This window comes from Merops nubicus, unplaced genomic scaffold, assembly GCF_000691845.1.
Source record: "Merops nubicus isolate BGI_N331 unplaced genomic scaffold, ASM69184v1 scaffold18422, whole genome shotgun sequence".
In the NCBI taxonomy this organism is placed as follows: domain Eukaryota; kingdom Metazoa; phylum Chordata; class Aves; order Coraciiformes; family Meropidae; genus Merops; species Merops nubicus.
In genome coordinates, this window is record NW_008595821.1 from 104,833 (window position 1) to 117,491 (window position 12,659).

Here is a 12,659-nt window from a genome sequence, read left to right on the forward strand (position 1 = left end):
TAGAACCAAGTATACAGTCCTGATCACACAGTTACTGTATTTATCTTAATCCCACTAGCTGGAAGAGGTCTACAAAAGGGCAAAATGCCTTTGACTGTGTCAAGGATCACCAGGGATAATTTATTATTTAATGTGTAATGTCTAACTGTGGCTTGAGACACTAGTGACATTATAATATATGTACCTGATTTTTCTAAGACTGTGAATGAGATCAGATGATTTGCTATGCATCACGCATTTTCTTGCCTTCCTCTTTCTTCACTGTATTTCAGAGATGTAATCCAATATATGTATTAGTACATTCCAATAGCAGTCTTGTAGATTTTAAAAATATGCCTTTGCTTCCCTCACTGAAATCCACATATTTAACCTCACTGGATATATTAGAATCAGAACCTGCCTTGGTATATCTTAAGGAACTGTTAAATACCCTACACTTTCACTGATTCTTTCAAATGGAAGAAAACTCCAAATCATATGCATTCAACAATACTTCCGACTTGTTTTATACTTTAACTTCATCTTCCTCCAGTGACTCCTAACCGTGTTGATATTTTACAAAAAATACAGAGGATGGAAAGATGAGCAAATCTCAGAGCAATCCACATTTCATTGCACTACTGTAAAGAAAGGCATTAATTTGGGTACAGGCCAAATGCATTAATCTGTGTATAGCCCAAAACAATAACTTGAGGGAAATGTTCTTTCAATACAGTATGATAAACAGGCCTTAACCACGAAGAGTGTCATCTTCTCTGTTGAAGAATGCCTATTACTTAGAGTATTCCACCTGCACTGTGACTTTTGGAATGTCATCCAAATAGCCACAAATTTGAAATCAACTATAGGAAGAAGTACTTATTCCCTCTCCTAGTTTTATGATGCTGCCCATCATAACAGTGTGTCAGTACTCTCTGGCAGACACTAAATCCTTGTTAACTAATCCCTGTAACTAACGCCCCCCTCAGAGATCATGTGATTTCTAGATTTTCTCACTTTTCAGGGTGCAAAAATTCTGTTCTGCCTGTTTGATTTTTTTGTGCCTTTTGAGGTCTTTTTGAGGGGGTGGTAAAAGTAGAAGGGTTAAAGATGTAAAGATGTCGTTCAAAATGAAAAAAAGCTTTATGGAAATTGGCGGTGTTCCAGGGTTTCTAAAAGATGGCCAGCTTCCAGATTTCATTTAAAACTTAATTCACATAAGAAACAGTTGTGAAGCTAAAAGTCAGAGTTCTGAATCCTTGAAAATCTTCCTCTCTTCAAGAATTTGAGTGGCTTGACAATATCTGTAAGTCTTTGCCTACAACACAGTGCAAAGCTTCAGTTTCACTAGTATCTAAAAAAGGAGGCATGTAAAAAAATCAGAAGCACGTTCATCTTTAAGACTTGATTCCTGTATCACAGTTCTACACCCCAGTCAAATCTCAAATCAGGCACTTTTTAGGCAGATGGTAGGTAAAATTTCTTTTGAGATGGTACACACCAGGGCACACAGCATCCTTTCATGGAAGTGCACTTTGTTCTACAAACAAAGGTAGTGTAGATACATGAATTGTCCCTTGATTTTCAGAATATTGTTGTTTTTCTCTGTTGTGAAGAATCTGGATCCTTGGATTGATTTCATTTTGCTTTTGCTTCTGTGAACATCTATGAGCTTCTCCAAGTCTTAGAGGTTGCATTTTGTTCAGTAGCAACTCATCTTTTCAGATTCACTGACATCTTATTTTTATATACCCAAGTTTTCCCTTAATTTTACTTTCTTTTTGATGTATATCATCGTCTCTAAAGACAAGCATTAATACTCTATCTGGAATATCAGAATGATGCTACTTTCTACTACTATGATTAAGAGAATGATTTCCATTACTTCTTCCAGAAAACTTTGATTTGTGGCATTACCTTATCAGCTTCAAGGATTTTCTTTTCAAAACTAGCATTGATCTGTTTTCAGAACTTTGCAACAAGTAACTGTTTCACAGGCTCCATATCAAACCTTGTAGGAAATCACTACAGAATTTCACAGGCTATTGTACATCAATATAAATCTTTAAATTACATACTTCACACATGTAACAAAACAAATTCTGGATGTAGTTAACTTAGTCCCAAATCATTTAAGGTTAATGAGCAAAATAAAAAATTTACACCTTCTCTTAATTAACCCTTTCAACCATACTTATTTCTGCATTTCATACGTTGTATGTTATCCTATGTTACTAAATACTTTTTTTGTGATTTAAAGTATTTCTTTTAAAGACTGGCCCAAATTATCCTCTGCAATAAGCTTTATAATTATATGAGTTGCTACAATCTTCTCACAGTTCTTCACACACATTTAAAGAGCAGGTAAGTGAAAAACTATTTTCCTAAAAGAAGAATAGTTCCCTGAAACAGCTGGTGCTTTCTCCCTGAAGATACTGTAAACAACGTAACAGTTTCATCAGTGTTTTAGTAGCAGCATTGCTTTATGGAAGTCTTCTATGTCCAGAAGGAAAAATATGTCCCAGATGCTGCAACTGTTGCTTAGGCTGGCACAGTACATGTCTTTAACAGGGCAATGTAGTAGCTGTATATGCAATTAGGACTAAGCAGAGGAAATGTTATATTAAGCCCTTGCCAACAATATATTTTCCTGGAAAGCATTCAATTAAAAGGAAAAAAACCAAAACAAACAACAAACCCACAACACCAAAAAACAACAAATCCACACAAAAAAAAAGACAAAAGAAAAGGCTACTCTACTAGGCTATTTTCTTTTCAAATGGCAGAATTTCCCACTAGCTTCAAAACGTGCCTGTTACCAAGTGCAGATAAGAAGAAAAGGAATTTAACAAACTGAAAATCCTATGAATTGTGACTATAAAAAATATGGTTACTTAGAGCAGCATATAAAAATTTACTCTTCTGCTGTATCATAATCATGGATAAGAATACTAACTATTATCAATTGCCCACATATTTCCAAGGATTGGTCCTGTTTGTCTCCAACGAATCCTGGTGTCACTTGTTAATGCAGCATTGGGAAGGGGAATAGTTATTCGGTTCCACCTGAAATATACAACACAAATGCCAGCATTTCACACCGAGAGTCATTCAGCAACTGTGTGTTTTGCAGATGTGTTTACATATACTTGTATGAGAGTTTTTTATTCTGAAATCTGCTCAAATGAAGCAATGAAATTATTGCAGCTTTAGAAAACATGAATGAAAAGAAATTAGCATGGCCCATATTCTTTTCATATAATGTATGAACAGTAATTATTACATTACATTACAAAACCCAGCCATTTTTTTTCTCCTGTATGAATGCATGAAGTCAGAATACACCTTAACCTCCTTTGCTGTAGTGAGTTCTTCATCACTATGAGCATTTCCTAAATTGCACTCTGAATTAAACCTTTCAGTATGACTGAACTCTGGTGGAAACCCTTGGGGATGGGAAGAGGGGCACAGAGGATTTGGCCCACTGTGGTCTGGGCCATCATTCTCACATCATCCATTGGGACTACACCTTACTACACACACTGGGGGGAAGGGTTCCGATGAAAATGGTATAGGAGTGGATGGGTCACCAGATCTTTTGCTGACAGCTTGCCCAACAAAGAAGGATATTATCATTAATGGGCAAAGCAATAGCCAGATTCCTCCCTCTGGTCTTACATCATACACAAGAGATCCAAAACGGCAAGCACTGGAGGAATGAATAGATTAATACTTCCACTCACAGCATATGATGCAAAGAAGGGAGCGAGCTGACTCGGACACCAGGCCATGGGGAATGCAATAAGCCAGGTGATCAGTCCAATCATGTAGCCTCATGTAGTCCAATCAGAGAAAGCCTCATAGTCCTCTTTCTATCTGGGTCTTGTCCTGCCATCACAGGGAACTCTACCTGCTATGAAGAGCCAGAAAGCCTGTCCAATAACTGAAACCCCTACACAGTAGATCCACTGTAGAGACAGACTCCCCCAGAAGAAGAGCCAGCTCTTATGTGATTAGCTTGGGAGTGGGACAAGATGTTAATGTGGAAGGCACCTGCTGGTGATCTCCTAATCAGTTCCAACCCAATGCTGGCCAGACCCTGGGAGAAAACCACCCAGGAGGGTCTTTCTTGCCTGGTTGTGGACATCATCCATATGCCAACACTCCTTCAGGGCTGGGGGTTTTAAACCCCAGCACTTCACCAGATCGTAACAATACTTCATGTACACTTTCTTCTCATAGTCATACCTACTGTTCTGAAGTGTCTGTGGATGTTGGGATATGGAAGAACACACATTCATGGGATTTGTGCTATGCAACAAGATGTCACTGTTCATTTTATGGTCAGAACAGTACTGAAGAGACTTAATAAAGAGAAGAGTTGCTACAAGAAAGTGATACTAATAACCACCTTCACCTGCAGAAATACAGAGGATGTGCTACACTGTAACCCAATATTGGGATTCCAGTTGAGTAAAGGTGTCTGAGGGTGTAAGTATGGCTTTGATTGATGGTTCCTCTGACTAAAAAGAAAACTTTTGTGGCTTTGACAAGTTATAACTTTTCTTCTGATTACCAGCATGCTGTCCACAGTTGGTTTTTTTTTTTTTGTAATTTATCCTTCGTATCAGAAATATTACACCACAGAAGCAGACCCATATATTTCAAATTTCATTACTGGGCAGCCGGGAGACCAGAACACTCCTCTCTTGCTGTCCTCAGCTAGTCAAAAATGAAAGATGACATGGGGTTGTTTGCTTTGCTGCTTTCTTCTGTCACCTATAATTCACTTCTCTAATCTTGCATCTCAGTTAGCTTTGCAGAGAACACTCACCCGCTGTAATTTTCAGAGGCGTAGATGGTGCTGTGGGGGAGGTGAGGCCCAGCACATATCTCAGGCAAACACTCGGTGTGGAGCAGGGACCAAGAGCGACCATGGTTAGTTGAAAACTCCAAGCTGACACTGATAATACAGTGAATAAAAGAAAGGAGAAAGACATCATAAGCCTACTTGGCACAGATATGAATGTAGAAGTACCAAAACTGAGAAACTACCAAATCTGCTCTTCCTAATAACTGATGCTGAAATGTGAAATAATTTTAAGAAGACTCTAAATAAAACAAATCCTGAAAATACAAACATGAACAAAAGCCAGGTGTTTAAAACCCAAAAGGGTAGCCTAGAGAGGATTCTTTAAATGTGTAGTCCTTGTTTAGCCACCGTATTAGCAAACGTTTTCATGCTGCTGCTGTTAAATGGGCTGACGTTACACGTATTTCAACTAGAAATGGTTTCAAAAATAATGAGGAGAAAACTTGGCTTAATCAAAGCTAGACAGTATCACGTAAGCACAGGACACTTACAACTGCCAGCTGCTAACCATTGCATCTTGAGAATATGTGAGAAGACCACTAGTTATTCATGCACTGGCTGGCTCTTCCCTTTCATTGCTGACAAATATTAACTTACTTGCACTCCTCAGTCGCCTGTCTTATCCACCCATCATGTCTAAAGGGAGATCTGAAAAGCACTATGGAGTAGTGAAAACAGGACTGCAGAGCATTGAGGGGACCTGGGGAAGGTCACCCCTCAGAGAGCCCCTGTAGCAGACCGAGCCCTTGGGAGCCAAGGGAGCCTCTCTGCTATAGTTGTCTTTGGGGGTTTCATCCCACCTCACAGAGTCTGTAGTGCTCAGTGGTGAATTTTTGCGAATTTTGTAACATAATCGTGTGTAAAATCTCCAGATTTGCTTGGGAAAAGACTGCTGTTCTCTGGTTTCATAGAACAGTAGTAAAGCAAACCACCCGTGTGCACACAGCAACCTCAGAGAACTGGAAACTCCATTAAGTCATCCACTGAGTCTATGACAAAGGGTTATTAAACCCATTCTCCCAGAAGTTCATTGACAAGTTCAGTTTTCCAAAAGCTATTATGAGATTTATTTTTCTTGACTGTCTCACTACATATTTAAATAACCCCACTGTTTACAATCTAGGAGTGTAAGGAAATTCTCAGCTGACTTAAATTTTTGAAGACCCTGCTAAAGTAATATAGAAAGTGCTTAATTTATTATGGATTTAGTATTCTACTGAAATACTCCTCTAATTTCCTCCATGTAATTAGTTTGTAATAGTCTGTTTTATTTCAAGTGATGTCAGTGGAACATTATAAAAGTCGTAATTCATCACCTCAATACTAAATTATTGGATTATTTCCTTAATTTGCTGACATTATTTAACTGTACCATCACTTTGATATTGTGTGTATTAAAGCAGTTTATGAAGGTTTTGACTGATTTATTTCAGACTTAACTTTACAGATACCTTGGAGGGTCATATTTCTTATATATTCAGTATGAGTCTCTCGCATTTGCAGTAATGAAAGTGTTCTGAATAATGCTGTAGACCAGGAGATGGAAAATGCTGCCATATTTGGGAAATACAAACAGGGATAATGGGGACCTAGTGCTTATTTGGTATGAAGAAGCTCAGTTCATCTTTGGAAATAGTTTACATGAAGGAAGAATATTACTCTTTCAAAATATATACTAACCCACATCAGATAACAGACTGAGACAGAGATTTATATAATACATATTTACAGGCCAGGGGTGTTTACAGGCAAAGTTTTCATTTTCCCTGTAGAAAAAATTTTGCTGCTTTCCCTTCCTATCAAATGTAAGTGCAATGCCTTAATTTGGACTGCCCCTTGAATTCTGCTACCCTGCATGGCTGCTAGGACTGTCACTGCTAATGCAACTCTTTCCTGTTGGAAAGAGGTGCCATGGGACAAGAGTGTGAGAGCATTTACAGTCTCTTACTTTAAATTCTTGACTTTGGAAAATATAAAGTAACTTAATTCTCATAATCTATCAGGATAAACAGTCTCACATGTACACAAAAAGAGTGGACAGTGGACAGTTTGGGCTTGGGTCCCCGTCTGAGGAAGGACATTAAGAAACCGGCGACATGGAACAGAAGATGACCAAGATATCCAAGGCCTCAACATCAAGCTAGGAGGGGCTGAGGAGCTGGCTTGCTCAGCCTCATGAAGAGGGGTCAGCTAAAGCAGCCTATGAAGATGCAGAGGGCGCTCACAAGGAAGTTGTGGTTTCACTAGATGATCTGTGTTTCAACTAGCATTTCTATGGTTCTATAAAATATGGAGCATCAAATGGCTCCTTTACTTTTCTTTCTCCCATAACTCCATGGCCAAAATCATGTTGAATATCCCAATGAAGTGAAGCCAACAAAAGTGTTCTGTTGTTGGTCTACAGACACTGAGGTCCTTACACTGATGATCATTAAGAAGAGGACCATTTATCACCACCAGTAATACAAGAATTAGATATGCTTGTGGTTTCAGTAATCTCTGGGAGGTCAGCAGGGCAGGTTTCTGCTGCTGCCTTTAACATTTTCCCCCTTACAGAGTACTAAGAGGTAAATCTCATATCCATTAGAAACTGAAGCAAAACTCACAAGCATATTTCAGAACAATGGATTAAAAAAAGCAAGTTTTGACCTGGAAAGCTATTTAATAGACTCATTTCCATGTGAGATATATAAATCTGGGCCTGTGGAGATCAGGAAAAACATTAATTTTGAGTAGTTTATATTTGCCATTGTTAATTGGCTCTGTTCTGAGAAAAGACATTCCAAATGCTTATATAGATGTTACAAACCAAAACACACTAGAAAGCTGATAATCAAAAGAGATCTTGTAGGTAGTACCTGTTACCAGGCTGATAAGTTCCACAACCCAAATTGATGGAAAACTGGATCATGTGAGTCACTGTAGAAGGAAGCACTGGAAGGACGTGGAAGTAATCCACAGCCCAGACATTCCTGTTGTGGCCTTGGTGACTCTTTTGCTTCAGGCAAAACTTGGTTGAAGGAGTCTGCTGGTCCGGACTAATGACAACAGAAACCAAAGATGGAACCTTTAAAAGAAATTATATCAGGCTTAAATAAAATAAATCATATTAGAAAAAACAACTTCAAATGTGCTGAACCAAACGTGTTTTTGTCTGTCCTAACTTCTTTTATCACCTTTTTTCACAGAAGATCCCAAATGGAAACATTTCATATTATGTGCATAGCTATTAACACTCTGGATACAAGTGCTGCTTATCACTTTAGTGGGGTATTTTTAGATCATTTGTAAAGACACAAGAAAAAACTATGTCTTCTGTGTTTTGAAAAATACTAGTTTATTTTGTCAGTGCTTAGCTGGTATATAGAAGATGCTCTTTGTCCTGGAGCCTTTCAGCTCACAGAGGCAGAGGCAGAGTAACAGCGTGTCTAGTCTGAATACGTGAGAATGGAGTAGCAGCGTGAGTTCACAGGCATACGTAGGGAGGATGTTATGTTGTTGAAATAAATGAAAGCACTGCTTTATGAAGCTTAGCCTTTGTCCTAAAGCGACGTAATTAGACCTTTATTATGTCAAAATAGGATGTCAGCTTTAAAACTGCCTGTTTTTAAAAAAAAAGCTCCACAATGAATTCAATGTAATTTCAGATCCTATCTCTCCTTGAGTTCTCCAAATAATTTTTTATTATTTCACAATTACTGTTTCCTTAGTTTTAAAAAAGTTCTACTCTGTCTTTCACACAGAAGCAGGCAAGGAGGGAAGCCACGCACAATGAAACAATGCAAGTGACTCAACCAAACTCAGGCCAAACCCTACTCTAAACATTTGCTCTCTGAACACCACTTCCAGTGAAAATGCACACAGACCTGTGCTTGAAATCAGCTGCATATTTACCACCACATTTCCCACACGCTGTAGACACATACTGCATTTCAGTCTCTAGTGCATCCATGTGTATATGTATTACATATCCATTTTTGCTATCTTTTTTACAGCAGCAGAATAAGGATTCCTCAGAGATGGGTTACTCAGGGTAGACATGGCCTAAGCACTTCCTTGCCTTAGACAGCAACCCAGCTGAGGGTGGTGGACATAGGACAAAGCTGGATGGAGGCTGCAGTATTTGCAGAGGAGATCCTGCCTGTACACACTGCCAGCAACTACTTCCTATGGCTGAGTTCATGCCTGCATCTTTGCAGAGCCTCTAAGAAGGCACAAAACTGTATTTAAAAAGGGAAAAAGAGTGTAAAAAGTGAAATTTCCTTCACTAGGCATGGGAAAGGTATTCAGGCATTTGCAAGTCACTTTCCTCCCAGCCACCAATCCCACCATGACTGAACCTCTCAGGACATAGCTCCTGAGGATCAAACCATGGCTAGCAGGAGCTTGAGTGGAGACAGGAGTAGTTATTTGTGAGGAGATGTTATCACTAAAGCTTCTGGGTGATAGCTGAAAATTTCTGTCCGTTGCCCGTTTGCCTGTGTCCCAGCACTAGCCAATGCCACACTCCTGCAGGGCTGGAGTGGTCAGCAGTAACTACAGAACTGTGCTCCAAAGGCTTCCTATCACTTTGAGATCTGTGCATGATTTATGTGACTGGGAAGGTCATGTTTGACTGTTCCTGTGGAATTCAACATAAAACATTGTTGTGGTGGCTTGGAAATAGGTTGAACTATCCATTCCATCCACCTACTTTGTTGAAGATGATTTACCTTGTAAGCAGCATAGGTCAGGGTATCAAGAGGTATGTGTTCCCTCTTGCCTTCAATCTTGGCATAAAGTATGACATCGTTTTCGTGGGATTCTCCAGAATCACAAGTTCCCCCTATTCAGCATACATTTGAAGGAGAAAAAAAATTAATTGCAGCCCTTGTTACAGGAAAATGGGATCATATTATGCAGCCATAATTATGAAAATAATTACAACCAGATGCTATTTAACTTACAATATGACACAAAAAGAACACCAGCCCTAAGGACACAGCATATAAGAACTATTTGATCAGATACACCATGCCAGAGATCGAAGGGGTTAACAATTATGGAAACCTCAAGTACCTCTCTTAATCAGCTTATCAAAACCATTTTAATTAAAAACGCTGTGCCCAAAGCAATGTTTCTATCTGTATGCTTTAAATGCTGTTTACACAGAAGTGTTCTGCTTTCTGAGTTCTCATCAGTAAACTGTAGTTTAGTACTCACACTCTGTGCAGCCACACATAGCACATGTGAGGACCTCTTAAATACGCCTCAGCTGATAGTTTGACAGCTGAGAAGTTGTTCTTAGTAGGAAACAAGGAAGACTGCTGTGTACCTTATTTCTTGTGCTGCTTCTTCTACTGTCTACACCATATCCTTAAAGGCATGGATGGACTCTATCACACAAAACATGAGTGACATGGTTGTCTCACTGGAATGAAGCAGCATTTGAAATATCTTCCTATCAATAGAACCCAAATCACTTACCAATATTCTCTGAGAGAACAGATGTATTGGCAAATATGAGTGCTAAGCTCTGTATTACACTTACTAGATGGCATCGTGACACTAGTTTGGTGTTCTGGAAAAAAAGTTTTTAAACCAGAGTATCTGTAATTGAAACAGGAAACATCATTTCTCTGCAGGCTATGGGTACTGCAGGTATTTTTAAAAAAACACCGAAACTAGAAAAAAAACCAAAACAAAACAGGATGAGGAAGCTTTTTTGAAAAGTCTGTAAAGTAGAAAGGTTACATATATGCAACATTTTCTCCTCTTTTTTCACTGCAGATGAACAGTTCTTAGAATGGACTAAGCAAAGCAGTCCAGAAGACTAGAAACGATGTGCATCTTTGACGCGTATTATACTGTAATAAGGAACGTCCACGTGTGCTTTCAAATCCTCTGCTTGCCTCAATGTTTGAACTAATATTTATTTAATTTACAAGTATGTACTGAATACACTTTTCAAGTGATATCCCACTGTCCTCTGTGCCTGCATGTGCTGACAACTTCTCCCCTGAGTTCAGAAGGTTGAGCAAATTTCTTTCCTGTTTCTCTTGCAGGTGTTGTAATACTTGGAAGAACTGGGAAAAAGCATCCTCTTTTTCCTGTGCTGTACTGGTAATTCATGTAACACAAAGGAGGTGTATGACAATTCAGGACAACAACATGAGGTCTTCCACTCGTTAAATAAATTGTGTTTTTTCTTGTTGATTCAGAAGGTTGCTTGTGGAGGTCACAGGTTTAGTTTCTGCTTCCTCCTTTATTATTCTATTATTCTCTACTTTTAAGCTAAAATCCCGACCTCCTTCAAACATGGTGTTGAGAGAAAAGCCTCATGCAATTTCCTTTAGGTGCAAAATAAAAGTTGTGGAAAAACACTGTGAGGTACTGAACAACCACCATGATGTTCACAGGAATTTCGGTCTGTTACGACACCAGACTGGTGCAGTTGCACTGCCAACAGCGGTGAGGGCAAGTGGCAGGGCAGGGTTGTTCTTGGCTACTTTCTTAGCCCTGGTAAACAACTGAGGTCGCACTTTGTCCCAGCAGGGAAGGTCCACAGATCAAGTGAACAGCACATCACTGCTTTTCACAAGAGGTATCACAGGTACACTACAACACACTACAGCACACTGTGTGAGAATCTCACCCTAAGCCAATACATCAGCAGAGGAAAATCATCTTCAAGTCAGTGTCATCTGTGAGAATATTTTTGGGAGACCACTTCTGTGCCCACTATGCCATACCACTTGTGTGGGTACCCAGAAGAGCGACCTTTCACCTGACAGACAGGGGTGAGTCGTACATCCTCATGGGTTTCACAGTCACAAATCAGAGCTCTCCTCTTCTGAGGAGTATTTAAAATACTTCTATGCACACTGCACAAGTTAAATCTCCTATGCTTCACGTGTTGTATTACATTAGGAATATATACTCACCCATACTGAAATAAAATCTTAAGTTCCCATAACCTGTGGTGTCCATGTATGGAGTGCATATTTTTCTTTCTCCATCTCTGAGAAATACCATAGCTGAACCAGATTCCAGTGTCCCACATTCTGTACCAACGACGGCTCCAGATATGTCCCATCTGGAGAGGGCAACAATGGGCAGAGAACGTGTAGCAGCACATTACTGATAAAGTCATACAAAATGTTCTAGGACAAAAGTAGCTGCTTCTACTCTTACAGAGGACAATAAAATACAGTGCTTCAAATATGATTCCTATGATATTACTTGCGTATTCAATACTTGCTTTTAAACTCAGTTGACTCAAAGCAATTAGTGTAAATATTTTAAATAAATTGGCAGAAACACATGAATTGCTGAAATGATCCTTCAACGAATGCTATTACCAAATGTTTAGTCTGGCATTGTTCTATCATCTTCATTATTTTTTCTGGCATAAAAATGTTTAAAATATAATTGCATTTGTTTCACTTTGCATAATATAAGGTTTATAGATCAATGAAACTTGAAAAGGCACATGTCCACCATATCTGCTATACAGTCATTAAATATGTAGTTAATAGCTGAAAATGCTCTCTTTTCATCTTTTTGAGCATTTAGGGTAACAAGTTTTAACTAACACATGAACAGAGTAGGAAAAAAGACTGCCATATTTCTAGTATGTGATGATACGATCTTTTTCAGTTTTTCTGTAGAACACTTTGTCTTACTTTTATTCAGTGATAATTAAAAGAGCTGTTGCAGAATTTTTCAATTAAGTACTTTTTATTGAAAATACGTTTTCATCATGAAAACACTGGTTTCTTCAAAACTTGATTATGATATTTTGAAAGATTAGAAACTATTGAAAACG

The 12,659-nt window shown here is 38.7% G+C and overlaps 1 protein-coding gene across 1 annotated transcript in view; it reads right to left on the reverse strand.

Moving 5' to 3' along the window:
* RELN (reelin) overlaps positions 1-11,927 on the reverse strand; it is a gene marked incomplete at its 5' end in the record, with an annotated part of 111,570 nt that extends 99,643 nt beyond the window's left edge. The window contains 5 exons of the mRNA XM_008936202.1: positions 2,936-3,045; positions 4,814-4,942; positions 7,711-7,919; positions 9,565-9,677; positions 11,776-11,927. Coding sequence (XP_008934450.1) covers positions 2,936-3,045; positions 4,814-4,942; positions 7,711-7,919; positions 9,565-9,677; positions 11,776-11,927 — 713 coding nt within the window. The remainder of the gene's footprint in view (positions 1-2,935; positions 3,046-4,813; positions 4,943-7,710; positions 7,920-9,564; positions 9,678-11,775) is intronic.
* Positions 11,928-12,659: the final 732 nt, after the last annotated feature.